We start from the raw sequence: 23,207 nt of genomic DNA, 5'->3' as shown, positions 1-23,207 counted from the left end.
ATATAATAGATTCTCAATTAAAAAAATATAAAGCCTTATTTATGTTTTTAGAGTTTTTAAAGGACTCTCTTAAATTGACTTGTAATACTTTTCTGGTAAAATAAATCATGATTTAGCTGTTAGGGCTCAAGCATAGTCTTTAAAAAACGAAGACACGTGAAACACTCTTAAAGTGTAAAACACACTTCATCAAGTCAGGGCAAATATACGACAAATATCTCTTTTTACTGTGTAGAGTCTGGGAACTGGTCAGCTTAGGGTCAAAGCCCAGCTGATCTCCTACTAGCTATAATGGTTTGGACAAAATTATTTACCTTTCTGGATGTTTCCTTATCTATAAAGTGGAGATAATGATAGATTTACCACCAGAGTAACTGTGAAGATAAATAACACTTGGCAAATATTAAGTACTCAGTAAATCTTAGCTATTATCATTAGTAGTTGTATATAAATATGTAACTGTGAGTATATTATTTTATTTGTTTTCATGCTGCTGATAAACATATACCAGAGACTGGGCCATTTACAAAAGAAAGAGGTTTATTGGACTTACAGTTCCATGTGGCTAGAGAGCCCTCACAATCATGGAGGAAGGTGAAAGGCAAGGAGGAACAAGTCACATCTTCTATGGATGGTGGCAGGCAAAAAGACAGCTTGTGCAGGGAGACTCCCTTTTCTAAAGCTGTCAGATTTTATGAGATTTACTATCATGAGAACAGCATGGGAAAGACTCACCCTCATGAGTCAGTCACCTCCCACCAGGTTTTTCACATGACACATCGGAATTGTGGGAGCCATAATTCAAGATGAGATTTGAGTGGGGACACAGCCAAACCATATCATTCCACCCAGCCCCTCCTAAATCATATGTCCTCACATTTCAAAACCAATCATTCCTTCCCATCAGTACCCGAAAGTCTTAACTCATTTCAGCATTAACTCAAGTGTTCACAGTCCAAAGTCTCCTTTGAGACAAGGCAAGTCCCTTTGGCCTATGAGCCTGTAAAATCAAAAGCAAGCTAGTTACTTCCTAGATACAATGGGGGTACAGGCATTGGATAAATACAGCTGTTCTAAATGGGAGAAAGTGGCCAAAACAAAAAGGCTACAGGCCCCATACAAGTCTGAAATCGGTGGGGCGGTCAAGTCTTAAAGCTCCAAAATAATCTCCTTTAACTCCATGTCTCACTAGGTCATGCTGATGCAACAGGAAGGTTCCCATAGCCTTAGGCAGCTTTGCCACTGTGGCTTTGCAGGGTATAGCCCCCTTCTCGGCTGCTTTTATGGGCTGACATTGTCTGCAGCTTCTCCAGGCACACGGTGCAAGTTGTCAGTGGATCTACCATTGTCAGGTCTGGAGGATGATGGCTGTCTTCTCACAGCTGCACTAGGCAGTGCTTCAGTAGGCACTCTGTGTGGGGGCTCTGACCCCACATTTCCATTCCGCACTGCCCTAGCGGAGGTTCTTCATGAGGACCCTGCTCCTACAGCAAACTTCTTCCTGGGCATCCAGGTGTTTCCATACATCTGAAATCTAGGTGGAGGTTCCCAAACCACAAATCTTGACTTCTTTGCACCCACAGGCTCAACCCCATGTGGTAGCTGCGAAGGCCTGAGCCTTGCACCCTCTGAAGCCATGGCCTGAGCTTTACATTGGCCCCTTTCAGCCATGGCTGGAGCAGCTGGGACACAGGGCACCAAGTCCCTAGGGGGCACACAACACAGGGACCCTGGGCCCAGACCACAAAATTATATTTTCTTCCTAGGCCTCTAGACTTGTAATGGGACAGGCTGCCAAGAAAACCTCTGACATGTCCTGGAGACATTTTCCCCATGGTCTTGGGGATTAACATTCTGCTCCTCATTACTTATGCAAATTTCTGCAGCAGGCTTGAATTTCTCCTCAGAAAATGGGATTTTCTATTCCTATCACATTGTCGGGCTACAAATTTTCTGAACTTTTATGCTCTGCTTCCCTTATAAAACTGAATGCCTTTCACAGCACCCCAGTCACCTCTTGAATGCTTTACTGCTTAGAAATTTCTTCTGTCAGATACTCTAAATCCTCTCTCTCCACAGATCTCTAGGGCAGGTGGAAAATGTCCCCAGTCTCTTTGCTAACATGTAACAAGAGTCACCTTTGCTCTAGTTCCCAACAACTTCCTCATCTCATCTGAGACCATCTCAGCCTGGACCTTATTGTTCATATCACTATCAGTATTTTTGTCAAAGCCACTCAACCAGTCTCTGGGAAGTTCCAAACCTTTCCACATTTTCCTGTCTTCTTCTGAGCCCTCCAAACTGTTCCAACCACTGCCTGTTACCCAGTTCCAAAGTCGCTTCCACATTTTCGGGTGTCTTTTCAGCAATGCCTCACTCTACTAGTACAAATTTACTGTATTAGTTTGTTTTCACACTGCTGATAAAGACATACCAGAGACTGGGCAGTTTACAAAAGAAAGAGGTTTATTGGACTTATAGTTCCATGTGGCTGGGGAGGCCTCACAACCATGGAGGAAAGTGAAAGGCAAGGAGGAACAAGTCACGTTTTTCATGGATGGTGGCAGGCAAAAAGAGGGCTTGTGCAGGAAGACTCCCGTTTTTAAAGCTATCAGATCGTGTGAGACTTATTACCACAAGACCAGCACAGGAAAGACCCACCCCCATGATTCAATCACCTTTCACCAGGTTTCTTCCACAGTACATAAGAATTGTAGGAATTACAGTTCAAGATGAGATTTGAGTAGAGACACTGCCAAACCATATCAATTATCAATGTAGAAATTAATGGTTTTAGACAATTTTACTATTGTGTTCTACAGTTACTTTTTATGAATAAGGTAGAGGATATAAGTAATTTTGTGTTGATTTATTTAAAGGAACTCTTAAAATGCAAATATCATGACCCTGCAGGCATTAGGTTAGCTTGTGGCGCCGTGGCTTAAGAGCTGCTCGTAGTGTCCCATGGCACTTGGGATCCCAGACAATAAGAGTGTAACAGTGGAACCAGGATTTTTTGCATGATATCCAAAATTTACCAGGTGGAAGAGTCTCTAGGTGCTTGATGCTGATGTTGCACACCATTTTTGGGGAGATGAAGAAAATGCTTTCCTAAGATAAACTGTAGCATGATAATAAATAGTCTTCCTTAAAAATGAGTAACAGCTCTTATGCTAAAGAAGTTTTGGCAGTATCTAACTCAAGATATCAATTTTTCAGAGGAGAAAGGTGTAATTTCTCTGCAACCAGACTGGGTTGCTAGTTTGCTGACACCAGAATTAGAGTTTGAAAAACAGTAATTGCTGGTATTAAATATTATTTCAGAGGGTCATCTTCCAAATAATTCCCCTCCAAATAATCTAAATCCTTTATTTCTTGTGCCACCTGCAATGTATACAGCATTATCTTCTCAATAGTAAATTTCCTCATCTCACTCAGCCTTTTTGCCATCAAATACAGTGGGCCTCTATGACAAACAGTTGATGAGTCATTCAGTGTCTGCTGAAGAGAAATACAGAACAAATAAATCTGTTCTTTTCCAGGCCAAAGCTTACTTGAGGATTGCTGTGGAAGTGGTAAGAAGATTGCCCTCACTTTCAGAGTGATTCCCCAAGTGTCCTAGAAATTTGCCTGGTACTGACATTAAGAAGACCTTTGGAAATCAGCAATGTGGTGATGGAACCTACAGAAATAATATAAATCATAATTGTTTTATTTCTAAGGAAATAACGTCTTCAGATCTGATTTGCTAAGCTGTGAGTCAAAAAACTTTTATGTTTCAATGTTAACTGCTACATTTAGAAATTTTTTGAAAGCTGGTATATACCACCTGCACAGAATTGCATTTTATTTTATTGAGTTACCCCTTTAGGAATCATGAGTTTATGATGTTACAAGACCATTTTGGGAGGGAACTATATACTGTTTACAGGACCACAGAGTTAGTAATTTAAGTGATATACTAAATTTATGTATGGGCGTAAGTATTACACCTCTCCATCAGGCAATTTGGACTGTCTTTAAATCCTGTCTTTAGTACTGTCTTGGACATGTTCTTAATGCGGACCTTTGCGTCTTCATCTGGATCACACCATCCCCCAGTCTTAATGAGTCTCAGTCTCCAGGGATAGGTTCTGAACATTCATATTTTTAATAAGAACATGATGTTGATGATGATTCTGATTATGTTGGCAGTAATAATAATAGCTAACATTTAACAAGTGCTTTCTATGTATCCTTATAATTAATCTTTCATTTGTGTGAGTGGGTACTATTATCTCCATTTTACAGACAAGTAATTTGAGGTATAAGAAGGTTGAGTGTCTTGCTGAGGGTTAATATATCTAGCAAGTGATAGAGCTTAGATTTGAACTTGAGTTCAAAAGGATATTAGATTCATCCTTTTGTACACCAACGTGCTTTTGTTAATTCAAAAAAGGCGGGTGGAATGCAGTATTTAGCATTTCCTCAAATGTTTTGGCCATGAAATCCACCTCTGCTCCCCACTCACTGCCTTTTAAGAGCATTTCATGGAGTTCACATTTCAAATAATACATTTTGGAAAACATTTATATTGTCTAATTGAAACTCAAAGAGAGATAATCCATGACTTTTCAGAGTCAAGTATCAGATAATTTTAAATCCACAAGTACTGGTAAGAGTGAGCCATTAGTTAATTGGCATTTATAAATAAGTGGTCTGTCACTTTTGGCAAATGCTTTGACATCCCTTGTTCTATAGTTGTCAGCCAGAAAATTAGGCACAGAGTTTCACATTATTATAAGTATGTTTTCGCACAAAAATATAGACATTGATGCTTATTGCAACTTTATGTGTAATAACCAAAAATAACCCAGATTTTCTTCATTGGGAATGGTTAAACAAACCATGGTACATTCATACTATGAATATTACTCAGCAGTAAAAAAGAACAAACTATAGGTACATGCAGCAACCTAGATGAATTCTAGAGAACTATGCTGAGTGAAAAAAGCCAGTCTCAAAAGGTTATGTACCAAAAGATTCCATTTATATGACATTCTTGAAGTGACATAATTATAGAAATGGAGAACAGATTAGTTATGGCCATGTTAAGGAGGTGGTGAAAATGGGAGAGAATTGGGTGTGGCTGTGAGAAACATGAGGGATGCTTGTGATGATGGAAATGTTCGGTATCACAACTATCAATGCCACTATCCCGGTTGTGATATTGTGCTATAGTTTTACAAGATGTTGCCATTGGGGGAAATTGGATGAAGAGCACATAGAATCTCTGTATTATTTCTTACAACTGCATATAAATCTACAATTATCTCAAAATAAAAATAAAAGAACACATACTGCTATATATGAACTGAAATTTACTGGACCAAATTATACTAATTAATATCATGAATAAAATTATTTGTGGACACACTGTAATCATCATATCACTCTGAGAGGGAAGTAATGACTTAATGTTTCAGATATTTATTTGTGTGTTTATTGCCTATTGAGGAAGAGGAAAATGTAGATAATTATTGAGCGCTTGTGAATACAAAAAATATTTAAACCAAACTTTATCCAGAAAAAGAATGACTGCAAGTTGTATGTTATCATTTAATATATATCATGGGGAAATGGGTAAGATAGTCTTTACTCATGAATACATGACTGAGAGAAGATCCACATATAAAATTCCCTGCCCTTTTCTCCTTCACTTGACTGTTGTCTGCAGATGCTTCCAGGAAGCCTACTGAAATAAATGGTGGTTGGTGTATATATGCAAGTTTAGATGGGGAGGAAGAAAAAGTAGCTATAAAAGAAAAACTAAGCTTATTCTAAAATTTTGCCTCTGGCAGTCTTCATTAGGCTCCAAAGAGCCAACTCCAAAGGTAGACTGAAGTACAGGTAGTTTGCCTGCTTATTAAGGGGTAATATTTATTGTCTGTTCTTCATATCTCAATAGAGTGTAATTAAAAGACAGATATTTTGAAAAGATGAACAAAACTGACAAACTTCTAGCCAGGCTCATTAAGAAAAGAGAGTAAGAAAGATGACATAAACCAGCAAATCAGGAATGAAAAAGAGATATCACTACATTCATGAAAAGGACAATAAGACTGATTATAAACAACTTTATGCCCATGAAATTGAAGACTTAGATGAAATAGACAAAAGCTTTGAAAGAAACTACCAAAGTTCACTCAAGGAATAGATAACCTAAGTAGTCATAAATTACTTTTAAAAATATAATTTGTGTTAGGAACCAACAAAGAAAACTCCAGCCCCAGATGCCTTTACTGTCAAAACCTACCCAGCATTGAAGGAAGGAGTAATCCAAGTTCTACACAAACTTTTCCAGAAAATAGGAGGAGGCACTTTCCAACTCATATTGTGAAGTCAGCATTACCCTAATACCCAAACAAAAGACAACACAAGAAAAGAAGAGTACAGACAAATGTTTCTCATAAACATAGACACAAAATTCTTCAACAAATCTTACTTAATTGAATTCAGCATTATATAAAAAGGATAACATGTATGACTATGAGGTCATTTTCCTGGGAATGCAAATGCAAGGTAGGTTCAACATTTGAACACCAATGTATGGCAGATTCAAGAAGAAAGAGTAAGGAAAAACAGACTAAAGAAAAACCATGTTTGTTTGAAATAGACAAAGCATATAACAGAATTGAACATTCATTTGTGATAAGAATTATCAGAAAACTAGAAACAGAAAACAACTTTTTCAGCCTAATAAAACTCATCTACAAAGAACTACAGCTAACATCATTGCTAATGGTGAAAGACCCACTGCAAGGCTGTCCAAGTTCACCATTTTCTTTATTATAATACCTAAGGTCTTTCCTAGTGCAATAGAAAAAGAAATAAAGGCATATAGATTAGTAAGGAAGAAATAAAACCATCTCTGTTCACAAACAAATTGATTGTCTATGGAGAGCATTCCAAATAATATACAAAAAAGCAACTAGAACTAATAAATGTATTTAGCAGAGTTGCAGTATGCAAGGTTGACACACAAAACCATTTTTACTTCTGTATACTAGCAATAATCAATTAGAAATGAATGAAAAAAGTTCAATCTATAATAGCATCCCCAAAACCATGAAATATTTACATATAAATATATTAAGATGTAAGAGATTTGTTATGCTGACAACTACAAAATACTAATGAAAGAAAACATTTGGGTGGCGAGACTTACCATGTTCAAGATTTGAAGACTCAACATGTTTAAAATATCTAATCTCCCCAAACTGTTCTATATCTAATGTGATCCTTGTCAAAATCCAACAAGACTCTTATTGAAATTGACAATTTGATTCCAACATTTTCGTGAAACTAGAGAGTGTTTACAATAGCTAAATTATTTTGAACAAAAAAGATTAAAGTTTAGGAACTTACACCACCTGATTTGAAGACTTATTATAAAGCTACAGTAATCAAGGCAATGTGATATTAGTGTAAAGATAGAAGTATAGATCTGTGGGACAGTATAAAGGGTTCTAAAAAGACATACACATATAAACAAAGGTGCCAATGAAACAGACATACACAGATACAATAATTTGATTTTCAGCAAAGGTGCCAAAGAAATTCAGTGGAGAATGGATGACTTTTCAGCACTGTGCTTGAACAGTGAGACATCTTTTTGCAAAGAGATAAACCTTGCCTCCTTATAGATCTAAAAAAAGCTTACATCAAAATGGATCGTAGACCTAAATGTAAAATCTAAAACTATGAAACTTCTAGTCTGTGTCTTTTGATTGGGGCATTCAGGCCATTTACATTTAACATTAATATTGTTATGTGTGAATTTGATCCTGCCATTTCAATACTAACTGGTTGTTTTGCCCATTAGTTGACACAGTTTCTGCATTGTGTTGTTGGTCTTTACCAGTTGTTACGTTTCTGCAGTGGCTGGTACTGGTTGTTCCTTTCCATGTTTAGTGCTTCTTTCAGGAGCTCTTGTAAGGCAGGCCTGGTGGTGACGAAATCTCTCAGCAACTGCTTGTCTGTAAAGGATTTTATTTCTCCTTTGCTTATGAAACTTAGTTTGGCTGGATATGAAATTCTAGGTTGAAAGTTATTTTCTTTAATGATGTTGAATATTGGCTCCCATTCTCTTCTGGCTTGTAGGGTTTCTGCCAAGACATCCTCTGTGAGTCTGATGAGCTTCTCTTTGTGGGTGACCTGACCTTAGCTTCTCTCTGGCTTCCCTTAGCATTTTTTCCTTCATTTCAACCCTTGTAAATCTGACGATTATGTGCCTTAGGATTGCTCTTCTTGAGGAATATCTTTGTGGTGTTCTCTGTATTTCCTGGATTTGAATATTGGCCTGGCTTGCTAGGTTGGGGAAGTTCTCCTGGCTAATATCCTGAAGAGTGTTTTCCAGCTTGGCTTCATTTTCTCCCGTCACATTCAGGTACACCAATCAAGTGTAGATTAGGTCTTTTCACATAATCCCACATTTCTTGGAGCCTTTGTTCATTTCTTTTCACTCTTTTTTCTCTAATCTTGCCTTCTCATTTTATTTCATTGAGTTGATCTTCAATCTCTGATATTCTTTCTTTTGCTTGATCAATTTGGCTGTTGAAACTTGTGTATGATTTGTGAAGTTCTTGTGCTGTTTTTCAGCTCCATCAAGTCATTTACGTTCTTCTCTAAGTGGTTTATTCTCATTATCATTTCATCTAACCTTTTTTCAAGGTTCTTAGCAGTTAGAACATGTTTCTTTAGCTCAGAGAAGTTTGTTATTACCCACCTTCTGAAGCCTGCTTCTGTCAATTCATCAAACTTATTCTCCATCCTGTTTTGTTCCCTTGCTGGTAAGGAGTTGTGATCCCTTGGAGGAGGAGAGGCATTCTGGTCTTTGATGATTTTGTCCTGTTTGTGCTGGTTTCTTCCCATTTTCGTGGATTTATCTACCTTTGATCTTTGAAGTTGGTGATTTCAGATGGGGTCTCTGAGTGGACATCACTTCTGTTGATGTTGAAGTTATTTCTTTTTGTTTATTTTTATTTTTATTTCTAACAGTCAGGCCCCTCTGCTGTAGGACTGCTGTAGGTCCACTCCAGACACTGCTTGCCTGGGAATCACCTGTGGGGGCTGCAGAACAGCAAGGGTTGCTGCCTGATCTTTACTCTGGTAGCTTTGTCCCAGAAGGGTACCCACCAGGTGTCATGATGCCAAAGCTCTTTTTGTTTTGCAGGGGTGAGGGAATGGCTTCAGGAGGAAGTCTGCCCCTTGTCTGCCTGCAGAGGTGCTGCTGGGCTGCCACGGGCTCAGTCCAGCTACTGTGTAAGCTTCCTCTGGCTTTTGTTTACACAGGTAAATCAGCTGTGGTGGACACCCTTCCCCCCACTGAGCTTGATTGTCCTGGGTTGAGCTCAGACTGATGTGCTGGCTGCAAAACTCTCAAGCAAGAGGGCTTCAGTTTGCTGATCTTTGTAGTGGGGGAACCCACCATGCTGTATCACCTGTCTCCCTGCTTTCAGCTCTCCCTCTTTCTGGGGAGCAGTAAGTTCCATTTCACAGGCACTTTTGGCTCTAGTCAAAATGTCTGCCCAGGTCTGTGCTGACAACCTGTGGTGCTGGCTGGGGCTGCCACTGAGATCTGTGCTGGTAACTCATAGTGCTTTTTAGCCTAGCAGGGATCTCCTTGTTTGTGGGTTGCAAAGGCCATGGGAGAAGTGCAGTATCTGAACTGGGGTACTGGAGGGAAAAAGTCCCTGACCCTCTGTCTAGTTGTACTTCCCAAGTGGGGCAGCACCCTGCCCTGCCTCAATTTATCCTCCTTGGGCCATACCTACTGTCCAACCAGTCCCATTGAAATGAACCTGGTACCTTGGTTAGAAATGCAGAGATCGCTCACCTTCTGCATCGCTTTCACTAGGAATTATGCTCCAGAGCTGTTCCCATTTGGCCATCTTGGCAGACAACTATGACACTTCTAAAAGAAAAACATAGAGGAAAATCTTCTTGATCTTGAGTTTTTTGCATAAGATCTTGATCTTATGCAAAAATAAGACACAAAAATCCCTTTTAAACAATAACAGAAAAAGATAACTTGTACTTCATCAAAATTAAAACTTAGCTGTTTGAAAGACGCAGTTAAGAAAATCCAAAGGCAATTTATAGACTAGGAGAAAACATTTGTGAAGTGTGTCTGATGAAGAGTTTATATCTAAAATATATAAAGAATACTTATAACTTATTAATAAGACAACCCAATTTAAAATGGGCAAAGGATTTCAATAGACACTTCACCAAAGAAGAGATATCATTGACAAATGGCATGAAAATGCTCAATGTTTTTAAGTATTAGGGGGATGCAAATTAAAACCACAATGGGAAACCACTACAAAGCCACTAAAATTGCTATCATGAAAAAGATTACGAAGGGCTGAAGATGATGTGGATCCACTGGAAGTCTTATACCCTGTTGGTGGGAATGTAAAATAGTACCACTTTGGAAAGAGTTTGGCATGCTCTTATTTTTATTTATTTATTTATTTTGAGACAGGTTCTCCCTGTGTTTCCCAGGCTGTTTTCAAACTCCTAGGCTCAAGCAGTTCTCTCACCTTGGCATCCCCAAATGTTGGGATTACAGGCGTGAACCACCATGCCTGGCTCTGGAACACTCTTAAAGAGTTAAAGATGCACATACCCTACAATCTAAATACTCTGCTTCTAGATATTTACCCAAGACAAAAGAGACACATATCTGCATGAAGACTTACACATATGTTCCTATCAAATTTGTTTATAATATCCAAAAGCTGGAAACACTCCAATATGCATCAAAAGGTGAATGGGAATGTCCTGAATGGAAGATCATAATGGCGGACAGGAGGAAGGACTAGATTGCAGCTCCAACTCGGATGGACAGAGCAGCGTATGGAGGCTCACATTGTGAATTTTAGCTCCAGAATGACTGCAAGAACAAACCAGGGAAGACCCACACACCCACTGAAGGAAGTGGGACTGCTCCTGGAGGACCCAGGAGACACCCCAAATACTGTGAGTTCCCCAACTATGGAAGTGGGAAAGGGAGATCATTCTCTCCCAAACACACACCCTCACTGGGGAGACGGAAGGTCTGTTTGCAGGAGAAGTCTCCAGCCTTACCTGGAGCTGAGTTAATTTAGAGAGCCGAGTGAAATACACCAGTAGAGGAAGCAGTGGAAAAGGCTCTGGGAGTTTGCTGGGTCCCCAAGCAGGCCATTCCTGCCTGGCACCACAGACATCCATCCAGAGGGCGACCAGAGGCACAGGGGAAAATGCCACAGGGAGAAGGAAATCACCAGCTGAACTTTGAAACAATTTGAACAGGGCAAGAAGACTCCTGGCCATAACTTGAGGGATGGTGTGAATCCAATGTGCAGACTCCATAGGTAGTGGAAGAACCAAGCCCTTTTCTTTTGCAGCTTAGGGGCAGGTAGCCCAAGGCAAGTTCTCAAGCCCTGTTTGCCCACTGCCTGGAGACAGACTTGGGCCTGTGGTGGTGGTCACAGTGGGAGTGAGACTAGCCATTCAGATTGCATGGGAGCTGAGTGAGGCTTGTGACTGCTGGCTTTCCCCTACTTCCCTGACAACCTGCATGACTCAGCAGAGGCCAGCCATAATCCACCTAGGTACACAACTCCATTGACCTTGGAACCTTGTCCCTGTCCTTCACAGCAGCCACAGCAATACCTTCTGAAGGAAAGTCTGAGCTCAGACACACCTAGCTCTGCCCCCACTTGATGGGCCTTCCCTACACACCCTGGTAGCTGAAAACAAAGGATATATACTCTTGGGAGTTCTAGGGCCCTGCCCATTATCCATCACCGGTTCCTCTCCATACTACCACAGCTGATGCCCTCTGCAAAGTGCCACCTCCCAGCAGGAGGCCAACCAGCACAAAAATAGAACATTAAACCACCAAAGCTAAGAACTTTTAGAGAGTCCATTTCACCCCCTGCCACCTCCACTGGAACAGGAGCTGGTATCCATGGCTGAGAGACCCATAGGTGGTTCAATTCACAGGACTCTATGCAGACAACCCCTAGTACCAGCCTAGAGCCAGGTAGACTTGCTGGGTGGCTAGATCCAGAAGAGAAATAATAATCACTGGAGCTTGGCTCACAGGAAGCCATATCCATAGGAAAAGGGGGAGAGTACTACATCAAGGGAACACACCATGGGACAAAAGGATCTGACCAACAGCCTTCAACCCTAGACCTTTCCTCTGACAGAGCCTACCCAAATGAGAAGGAACCAGAAAACCAACCTTGGTAATATGACAAAACAGGGCTCTTTAACACCCCCCGCTAAATCATACTAGCTCACCAGCAATGGATACAAACCGAGAAGAAATCCCTGATTTACCTGTAAAAGAATTCAGGGGGTTAGTTATTAAGCTAATCAGGGAGGCACCAGAGAGAGGTGAAGCCCAATGCAAGGAAATTAAAAAATCAATACAAGAAGTGATGGGGGAATTATTCAAGGAAATATATAGCATAGAGAAAAGGCATTCAAAACTTTAGGAAAATTTGGACACACTTATAGAAATGAAATGCAAAATGCTCTGGAAAACCACAGCAATAAAATTGAACAAAGAGAATAAAGAAATTCAGAGCTCAAAGACAAGGTCTTTGAGTTAATCCAGCTCAACAAAGAATAAAGAAAAAGACAAAGAAAAAAGAATAAGAAAATATGAACAAAGCCTCCAAGAAGTCTGGGATTATGTTAAACAACCAAACCTAAGAATAATCAGTGTTACTGAGGAAGAAGAGAAATCTAGAAGTTTGGAAAACATAGTTGGGGGAATAATAGAGGAAAACATCCCCAGCCTTGCTAGAGACCTAGACATCCAAATACAAGGAGCACAAAGAACACCTGGGAAATTCATCACAAAAAGATAATCTCCTAGGCACATTGTCATCACATTATCTAAAGTTAAGATGAAGGAATCTTAAGAGCTGTGAGACAAAAACACCAGGTAACGTATAAAGGAAAACCTAACAGATTAACAGCAAATTTCTCTATGAGCTAGAAACCCTACAAGCTTAGAAGGGGTTGGGGCCCTATCTTCAGTGTCCTCAAACAAAACAATTATCAGTCAAGAATTTTGTATCCAGCAAAACTAAGCATCATATATAAAGAAAAGGTACAGTCTTTTTCACAAATGCTAAGAGAATTTGCCACTACCAAACCACCACTACAAGAACTGCTAAAAGGAGCTCTAAACCTTGAAGCAAATCCTGGAAACACATCAAAACAGAACCTCTTTATAGCATAAATCTCACAGGACCTATAAAACAAAAATACAAGTTAAGCAAAAACAAACAAGATACACAGGCAACAAATAGCATGATGAATGGAATGGTACTTCACATCTCAATACTAACATTGAATGTATATGGCCTAAATGCTCCACTTAGAAGATATAGAACTGCAGAATGGATAAGAACTCCACCAACCAACTGTCTGCTGCCTTCAGGAGACTCATCTAACACATAAGGACTCACATAAACTTAAAGAGGTGGAGAAAGGCATTTCATGTATATGGACACAAAAAGTGAGCAGAGGTAGCTATTCTTATATCAGACAAAACAAACTTTAAAGCAACAGCAGTTAAAAGAGACAAAGAGAGATGTTATGTAATGGTAAAAGGCCTTGTTCAACAGGAAGATATCACAATCCTAAACATATATGCACCTAACACTGGAGCTCCCAAATTTATAAAACAATTACTAATAGACCTAAGAAATGAGATAGACAGCAACATAATAATAGTGAGGGACTTCAGTATTCCACTGAAGCACTAGACAGGTCATCAAGGTAGAAAGTCAGCAAAGAACAATGGATTTAAACTATACCCTAGAACAAATGGACTTAACAGATATGTACAGAACATTTCATTCAAGAACTGCAGAATGCACATTCTATTCAACAGCTCATGGAAATTTTTCCAAGATAGAGCTATAAAACAAGCCTCAGTAAATTAAGAAAATTGAAATTATGTCAATCATTCTTTCAGACCACAGTGGAATAAAACTGGAAATCAATGCAAAAGAAATCTTCAAAACCATAAAAATACATGGAAATTAAATAACCTTCTCCTGAATAATCATTGGGTCAAAAATGAAATCAAGATGGAAATTTAAAAATTATTCAAACTGAATGACAGTAATGATACAGCCTATCAAAATTTCTGGGATACAGTAATGGCAATGCTAAGAGGAAAGTCCTTAGCCCTCAATGCTATCAAAAAGACTGAAAGAGCACAAACTGACATTCTAAGATCACACCTCAAGGAACTAGAGAAACAAGAACAAATCAAACCCAAACCCAGCAGAAGAAAGGAAATAACCAAGATCAGAGAAGAGCTAAATGAAATTGAAACAAACAAAAATAATTAAAAAATAAAAAAGATATATGAAACAAAAACCTGGTTCTTCGAAAAGATAAATAAAATTGAAAGACTATTAGCAAGATTAACCAAGAAAACAGAAATCCAAATAACCTCATTAAAAAACAAATTGGGAGATATTACAACTGACACTATTGAAATATAAAAGATTTTTCAAGGCTACTATGAACACCTTTATGCACTTAAACTAGAAAACCTAGAAGAGATGTATAAATTCCTGGAAAAATACAATCCTCCTAGCTTAAATCAGCAAGAATTAGATACCCTGAACAGACTAATAACAAGCAGTGACATTGAAATGGTAATTTAAAAATTAACAACAAAACAAATCCAGGACCAGACAGACTCACAGCAAATTCTACCAGACATTCAAAGAATGTACCAACACTTCTGACACTATTCCACAAGATAAAGAGGGAATCCTCCCTAATTCATTCTATGAAGCCAGCATCACTCTAATACCAAAACCAGGAAAGGACGTAACCAAAAAAGAAAACTACAGACTAATATCCCTGATGAACATAGATACTAAAATCCTTAACAAAATGCTAACTGAATCCAACAACATATCAAAAAGATAATCCACACTGATTAAGTGGGTTTCATGCCAGGGATGCAGGGATGCAGGGATGGTTTAACATATGCAAGTCAATAACAGTGATACACCGCAAAAACGGAATTAAAAACAAAAATTACATGATTATTTCAATAGATGCAGAAAAAGTGTTAGACAGAATCCAGCCTCCCTTTATGATTAAACTCAGCAAAATCAGCATAGAAGGGACATACTTCAGTGTAATAGAAGCCATCTGTGACTAACCCACGGCCAACATAATACTGCATAGGGAAAAGGTGAAAGAATTCCCTCCAAGAATTGGAACAAGACAAGGATGCCCACTCTCACCACTCCTCTTCGATCTAGTACTGGAAGTCCTAGCCAGAGCAGTCAGACAAGAGAAAGAAATAATGGGCATCCAAATCTGTAAAGAGGAAGTCAGACTGTCACTGTTGCTGGTGATATGATCGTTTACCTTGAAAACGCTAAGACTCCTCCAGAAAACTCCTAGAATTGATAAAAGAATTCAGCAAAATTTCCAGATCCAAGATTAATGTGTACACATTAGTAGCTCTTCTATACACCAACAGTGACCAAACAGAGAATCAAATAAAGAACTCAACCCTTTTTGCAATAACTTCAAAAAAATAAATACTTAGGAATACACTTAACCAAGGAGGCAAAAGATCCTACAAGAAAAACTACAAAACACTGCTGAAAGAAATCATAGATGACACAAACAAATGGAAACACATCCCATGCTCATGTATGGGTAGAATCAATATTGTGAAAATGACCATACTGTCAAAAGCAATCTACAAATTCAATGCAACCCCCATCAAAATACCACCATCATTCTTCACAGAATTAGGAAAAACAATTCTAAAATTCATATGAAACCAAAAAAGAGCTTGCATAGCCAAAGCAAGACTAAGCAAAAAGAACAAATCTGGTGGCATCACACAACCTGGTTTCAAACTATACTATAAGGCTATACTCACCAAAACAGTGTGGCATTGGTACAAAAATAGACACATAGACTAATGGAACAGAATAGAGAACACAGAAATAAACCCAAATACTGATAGCCAACTGATATTTGACAAAGCAAACAAAAACATAACGTGGGGAAAGGGCATCCTTTTCCACAAATAGTGCTGGGATAATTGGCTAGCCACATGTAGGAAAATAAAACTGGATCTTCATCTCTCACCTTATACAAAAATCAACTCAATTTGGAGTAAGGACTTAAATCTAAGACCTGAAAGTACAAAAATTCTAGAAGGAACATTGGAAAAACCCTTCAAGACATTGGCATAGCCAAGGATTTTGTGACCAAGAACTCAAAAGCAAATGCAATAAAAACAAAGTAAATAGTTGGGACCTTGTTAAACTAAAGAGCTTTTGCATGGCAAAAGGCACAGTCAGCAGAGTAAACAGACAACCCATAGACTGGGAGAAAAATCTTCACAATCTCCACATCTGACAAAGGACTAATATCCAGAATCTACAACTAACCCAAACAAATCAGAAAAAAAACACCCATCAAAAAGTAGGCTAAAGATATGAATAGACAATTCTCAAAAGAAGATATACAAATGGCCAACGAACATATGAAAAGGTGCTCAACATCACTAATGATCAAGGAAATGTAAATCAAAATTATAATGCAGTATCACCTTACTCCTGCAAGAATGGTCATAATCAAAAAAACAAAAAACGATAGATATTGGCATGGATGCTGTGATTAGGGAACACTTCCACACTGCTGGTGGGAATATAAACTAGTACAGCCACTATGGAAAACAGTGTGGAGATTCCTTAAAGAACTAAAAGTAGAACTACCATTTGATCCAGCAATCCCACTACTGGGTGTCTACCCAGAGGAAAAGAAGTCATTATATGAAAAAGATACTTGCACACACATGTTTATAGCAGCACAATTTGCAATTGCATAATTGTGTAGCCAGCCTAAATGCCCAACAATAAACAAGTGGATAAAGAAACTGTGTTATATATACATGATGGAATACTACTCAGCCATGAAAAGGAATGAATTAACAGCATCCACAGCAAACTGGATGAGATTGGAGACTATTATTCTACATGAAGTAACTCATGTTTGGAAAACCAAACATCATATGTTCTCACTGATACCTGGGAGCTAAGCTATGAGGCTGCAAAGGCATAAGAATGATACCATGGACTTTGGGGACTTGGGGGTAAGGGAAGGGGCGAGGGATAAAAGGCTACAAATATGTTGCAGTGTATAACTGCTCAGGTGATGGGTGCACCAAAATCTCACAAATCACTTCTAAAGAACTTACATAACTGAATACCACCTATACCTCAACAACCTATGGAAAAATTAAAAATAATTAAAAATAAATGTCCTCTGGAAGAAAAAAAGGTGAATGGATAAGCAGTTTGCTACTGTACAACAGAATACTTCTCACCAATAACACAGAAGGGAGTTATTGATACAATAACATAAATGATTCTTAAAATAATAATGCTGAATACAAGAGGCAGACAGAAAAGAGTACACCTCGTATAATTCCATTTATATACAGTTTTAGAAAATGCAAACTTAACTGCTTGACAAAGATCAGCGGTTGCCTGGAGACAGATCCTGGGAGAGAAAGGAAGGAGAAAACTTTTGGAAGTGATAGAAATGTTCACTAACTTGATTCTGGTAAGGTTTCAGGGTATATACAAAGGGGAAGTTTCATTAAAGTGTACACTTTAAATATGTGCAACTTATGCATCAGTTGTACTTCAATAAATCTATTTTTTTAAATGATGCATTAATATATTGCTTTCTGATATTTGATTTTACTTTTTAGCATAATATTTTTATAAGAACTTAACCCTTTTTATGTGCCTGAAATGTCACAGTTTCCACATACGGTTATTTTGAAATCCCTTTTCCAAAGCCTTATTTTTTTTTTAATTAAAAGTACCTTATGCAAACTAGATGAGCATTGTCTCATCTAAGGAGCTGGTTTGAGTGACTTCTGACATTTGAAGTTTAGGCTGAAACTTGAAGTATAATCAATTAAGTTATTTGCTTTCTTTTCTTACTTTGCCACATCCTTCAGTGTGATCTGGAGCAGCAAATTGTTTTCACATTTAAAACTTTTTAAATAATTGGATTTATAGTTTCCATAGAGTATAGTCATGCTAGAACTTGATTATAGACCTTTCGTAATCAGAAACTAATTTATATAATATTTAAACCCAATCTTCAGTTTAAAGTTTCTAAAAGTGCTCTATAAACCTTGTTAAACTCTAATTTTGGATGACCTACATAAATATTGATGTGCCATACTTTCAGCTTATTAATGGAAAAATAGCCTACTTTTTTCCTCATGAATGTGAGGTTGCTAACAACAGATAACTTGGGTAATAGAACCAAGGATTTTTAATACAAAATCATGTTCTTTAATTTAAAAAAAGACAAAAAGTGGCTGTGTATTTAAAGATTTTTAAACTACTTTCTTGCTGTTTATTCTTTTTAATCTTTTATAGATACTTTAAATTCCATTGTTGTTAGTTTTTGTTTCAGCTCATTCGTACTCTATGACTTTGGTAATTTTTATACTGTAAATTAGTTTAGGCCTGTATGATAACATTAGTTATCTCTTAAAAACTAAACATATCAGGCAATTTTTATTCTGATTACATAATTTGCAAAATAAGATAGGAACAATAAATTATCTTCAACTATTTCAACCATTTAGAAAACATGTTGAAGAGTATGGGTGTTGCAGCTGAACTGTTGTTTAAACATTATGTCTCACACTGTGCCTAATTTATTTAATTAGGGTTCACACAGTTGTTTCTTCAGATAAAGAACTATACAGATACATTGTAAACCACCAAGGGAACATGTCATTAGGCTGTCTCTGCTGATGAAGGTATTTTTGAATTATATTGTAAAAGTCCCTTGCAAATCAATTCCATTAAGCACTGGCTTTCTCTTATAGTTAACTAATCATTGTTACATACCTAGGTTAAGTACAACAGAAAGCCATTATATTCAAAATAAAGGCTTTATTGTGACTCAACCCAAATGTTGGAAATAGTGACTAGTCTAAAATACATTTATATTGAGAAAAAACAATCAAAACTATTTCTTCAACTCTTAGCCAACATATTCTTGCCCTTAGGGAGCTCACACTTTAATTGAGGACACTAAACTATCACAAATAAAATAACTTAATAAGAGCTAGAATCTGACTTTTAGTATATTAGTTGTTTTAAGGAAATTAATTGGAGAAATAAGATCTGGAATCAGGCGTGAAGGGTAGATTGTTGAATATGATAAAATAATATGAGCAAAGAAATGAGAGGGTAGGAGTGGACTGAGAATGATATGCATGGGGAAGCCAGTCTACTTAAAAGACACAGTTTCATATTTGAACATAATAGGTAACAGGATGGAAAAACAGGACTAATCAGACCGAATAGCATAAATAACATGAAGTGCAGTTTGATTTTGATACAGTGGATAGTCACAAGACTTTTAAAAGTATTTTTTATTTATAATGCATGCCTTTCCGACTTCCAGACAAAATTTAAAATGTACAAAAAGGCATTTCATGAAAAGTAATTCTCCATTTTAATAGAACCTAACAAATGGATTTAAAAATTTATATAAAGAGCAAAGGTCTAAGAATAGCTGAGAAAGTCCAGAAGATGGAGGAGAAGGAGAAGCAGGGGGAGACAGGAGCATTCCCTGTGAGATAACAAGACTTACTATAAATTTATAATTATTAAGACAGTTTTGTGTTTATACAGGGATAGAAAACTTTAAAAATAGGGAGTCCAGAAATGGTCCATGCATATTTGAATACTTGACTTATGACAAAATAGGTATTGAAGATCCTGAGGAAACAGTGCCCAGTTATCCAAGGGGGAAAAATGGAACCCTACCTCATGCCATACAAAAAAAATCAAGTTCCAAGTCTTTGCTATTACAAACAGTGCTGCAATAAACATACATGTGTATGTGTCTTTATAATAGAATGGGTTTTTTTATACACTGTATTCTTGAGCAATACTAAAAATAGGGTGAACTTTCCTTTTGCCTATACCAATATAAAACAAATTCTGTGGTTAAAATGTTACAAGCCACCATATCTTTTTGGTATGTGTTTGATGTACATAACACAAAACTGAATTTATGACAAGTTCTATATTTTGGGCACAAACTTCTAGCAGTACTACGAACATCAAGCACAACTACGTATAAAGTAATATTCTTACACATAGTAACTGTCAGTATCAACCACATATTAAAGGAAAAATTGCATTTCTTTACTACCATTTTATAAAATATCATGTTATAAAATATTTCTCATAAAAAGGTAATTACATAGTGAGTTAAAAATTTTAGAAAAGCATACCCTATGTATTGTACAATCAAAAACAATCTATTTCTGTATTTTTGTGATGGTGTTCATGTTTTTTTTTCAAACTTGTGAGTTGTTAATATTTTTCTAATTAAAATATCTTCTATATCTAATTTTGACTTTCATATTTAACTTTATTCCTCATTTTGTGTCATTTTCTTAACAGGGTCCCCAAATTGTATAAGCTTTACATCCCACAAACCTGAATCTTGGGTCTGTCTTTGGTTATCAAATTTCAGAATGGAACCAGTGAAAGAGTATCATGATAGAGACACTTTCTAGACTGTATATATTCCAAAGAGCAAAGCAAACTCTAGGACAAGTATTAAAAACATGTAATTCTAGATGTTACACATAAATATTATGCCTTCTTTTAAGTTATCTAAAAACAGAAATTCCTTTGAACTTAGTAAAAGTGCAACATTTAGGTCAGACCCAAGAAATAAGAAATGTGGGAAAGTAAAATTTTTAATTAAAATATCTTAAATTTTTTGGTTTTAGCTAAATATTAATTTGGGCTACTAAAATTGAAAAAAATTATATAATACATGATTACTGAGCTCATAACTCCATATTTAAATCTACTGTTTTCTCCAGAAACTTTGAGATAACTCAAGTGGAATAAATTAATTTTCTATATCTCAATGGTTTGTCTGCCCATTTCTTGTTGGAATATATGTATTGAATATTATTCAATTCCTATTTCTCTTTGTAGAATATATATTTTTCATTTAGTCTTTCTCACATTCCTACCCACGTCATCAAAATTAAGTAACTTGAATTTTTTTCAGTAAAAAACATATATATAGCATATCTGTATGCAACTTGTCTTTTTTATGTCATTCCATAGTCTTCTTGTTCAACTCATTTCTATACAAGAAGTCTTCCATTGCACAGCACCTCGATTGCTTGATGTTATCACACAGGTCACTGAATTTCTATTTATTTTATTTTTCCAGTCTTTTATATTCTCTGTTGTTGGTAGATAGATTCTATTGCTATATCTTCAGGTTCAGTGATCTTTTCTTCTGAAGGGTCTAATCTGATATCTATCTCATCTAGTAAAACTTTTTTCAGTTACTGTATTTCTAACCTCTAGTAATTCCTTTGTGATTCTTTTATTTTCCACTTTCCCCTAGCAGAAAGAAGGAGCTGTTACTGCATGCACTTCATTTGATTTTTTTTTCATAGACCATAGTCCTGTCCTGCTTATTATCCAACATATGTAAAGAGCTGCTTTATATATTCTAATTGTTTACAGCTCCAAGGGAAGTCCAGTACTCCATCAAGGTTGGAAGCAGAGTCCTGAGTTTTTGTTTTCTTTTTTTTTTTTNGGATTATCTTGGCTATGTGGGCTCTCTTTTGGCTCCATATGAAGTTTAAGGTGGTTTTCTCCAATTCTGTGAAGAAAGTCAATGGTAGCTCAATGGGGATAGTATTGAATCTATAAATTACTTTGGGCAGTATGGCCATTTTCATTATATTGATCCTTCCCAACCATGAGCATGGAATGTTTTTCCGTCTATTTGTGTCCTCTCTTATTTCCTTGAGCAGTGGTTTGTAGTTGTCCTTGAAGAGGTCCCTTACATCCCTTGTTAGTTATATTCCTAGGTATTTTATTCTCTTTGTAGCAATTGTGAATGGCAGTTCATTCTTGATTTGGCTCTCTTTAAGTCTGTTATTGGTGTATAGGAATTCTTGTGATTTTTGCACATTGATTTTGTATCCTGAGACTTTGCTAAAGTTGCTTATCATTTTAAGGAGAGTTTGGGCTGAGATGATGGAGTCTTCTAAATATACAATCATGTCATCTGCAAATAGAGACAATTTGACTTCCTCTTTTCATAATTGAATACCCTTTATTTCTTTTTCTTGCCTGATTGCCCTGGCCAGAACTTCCAATACTGTGTTGAATAGGAGTGGTGAGAGAGGGCATCATTGTCTTGTGCCAGTTTTCAAAGGGAATGCTTCCAGTTTTTGCCCATTAATTATGATATTGGGTGTGGGTTTGTCATAAATAGCTTTTATTGTTTTGAGATATGTTCCATCAATACCTAGTTTATTGAGAGTTTTTAGCATAAAGGGTGTTGAATTTTGTTGAAGGCCTTGTCTGCATCTATTGAGGTAATCATGTGGTTTTTGTCTTTGGTTCTGTTTATGTGATGGATTACGTTTATAGACTTGCCTATGTTGAACCAGCCTTGCATCCTTGGGATGAAGCCGACTTGATCATGATGGATAAGCTTTTTGATGTGCTGTTGGATTCGGTTAAGGCATTAATCTCACTCATGAGGGTGGAGGTCTCATTACCTAATCATCTCCCTAAGGCCCCACCTCTTAATACCACATTGGAGTGTTAATCTTGGGAGGACGCATTCAGACTGTAGCATGCTATAAATTTTCCTTCTTCTTAATTACATTATGATACATTTTTACATATGTATAGTATTGGATTGGTGACTTTTCCTAAGCTGTCCCACCACTACTGACATGCCCATGTGGTTAGTAATTTTCAGTAGAAACTGCTGGCACTCTAACATGAGTCCTATATACTTTTTCTTCTTTCCCACCCGTCATCCCTCCTTTCTTCAGCACGTTTTGCTGTCATCACTCTTCTTGCAGTAGTTCTTTTTACCAGAATGAGGGCAGGAGCTCGTTGTATGCAGACATATTGATCATAGTGTGTGTGGCTTTCTGCTGTCCTGTTTCCATTAGCCTAGGAGGGAGTCATCACTCTCACCAGTACAAATCAATTACTTCTTGTTGGAGTACTGAGCCTTTGAACATCTGTTTTTCTTTACATCATTTATGG

General features: G+C 37.2%; 1 protein-coding gene across 5 annotated transcripts in view; it reads left to right on the top strand.

Annotated features, from left to right (window-relative positions):
- NUBPL (nucleotide binding protein like) overlaps positions 1–23,207 on the top strand; it is a 338,633-nt gene that overhangs the window by 242,284 nt on the left and 73,142 nt on the right. For 3 of the 5 annotated variants that reach the window (XM_037733487.1, XM_037733489.1, XM_037733490.1), the window contains one exon: positions 3,543–5,413. The exons of 1 other annotated variant lie outside the window; for it this stretch is intronic. In XM_037733487.1, coding sequence (XP_037589415.1) covers positions 3,543–3,605 — 63 coding nt within the window. In that variant the 3' untranslated portion in view covers positions 3,606–5,413. Of the gene's footprint in view, positions 1–3,542; positions 5,414–23,207 lie in introns of those variants that run through there. One more of the 5 variants, XM_017514659.2, reaches the window with a different exon arrangement.

Source organism: Cebus imitator, unplaced genomic scaffold (genome assembly GCF_001604975.1).
Source record: "Cebus imitator isolate Cc_AM_T3 unplaced genomic scaffold, Cebus_imitator-1.0 Scaffold532, whole genome shotgun sequence".
NCBI classification, from domain to species: Eukaryota; Metazoa; Chordata; class Mammalia; order Primates; family Cebidae; genus Cebus; species Cebus imitator.
Note: the sequence above shows the minus strand (reverse complement) of the source record. Positions and strands in the feature narration are given on the sequence as shown.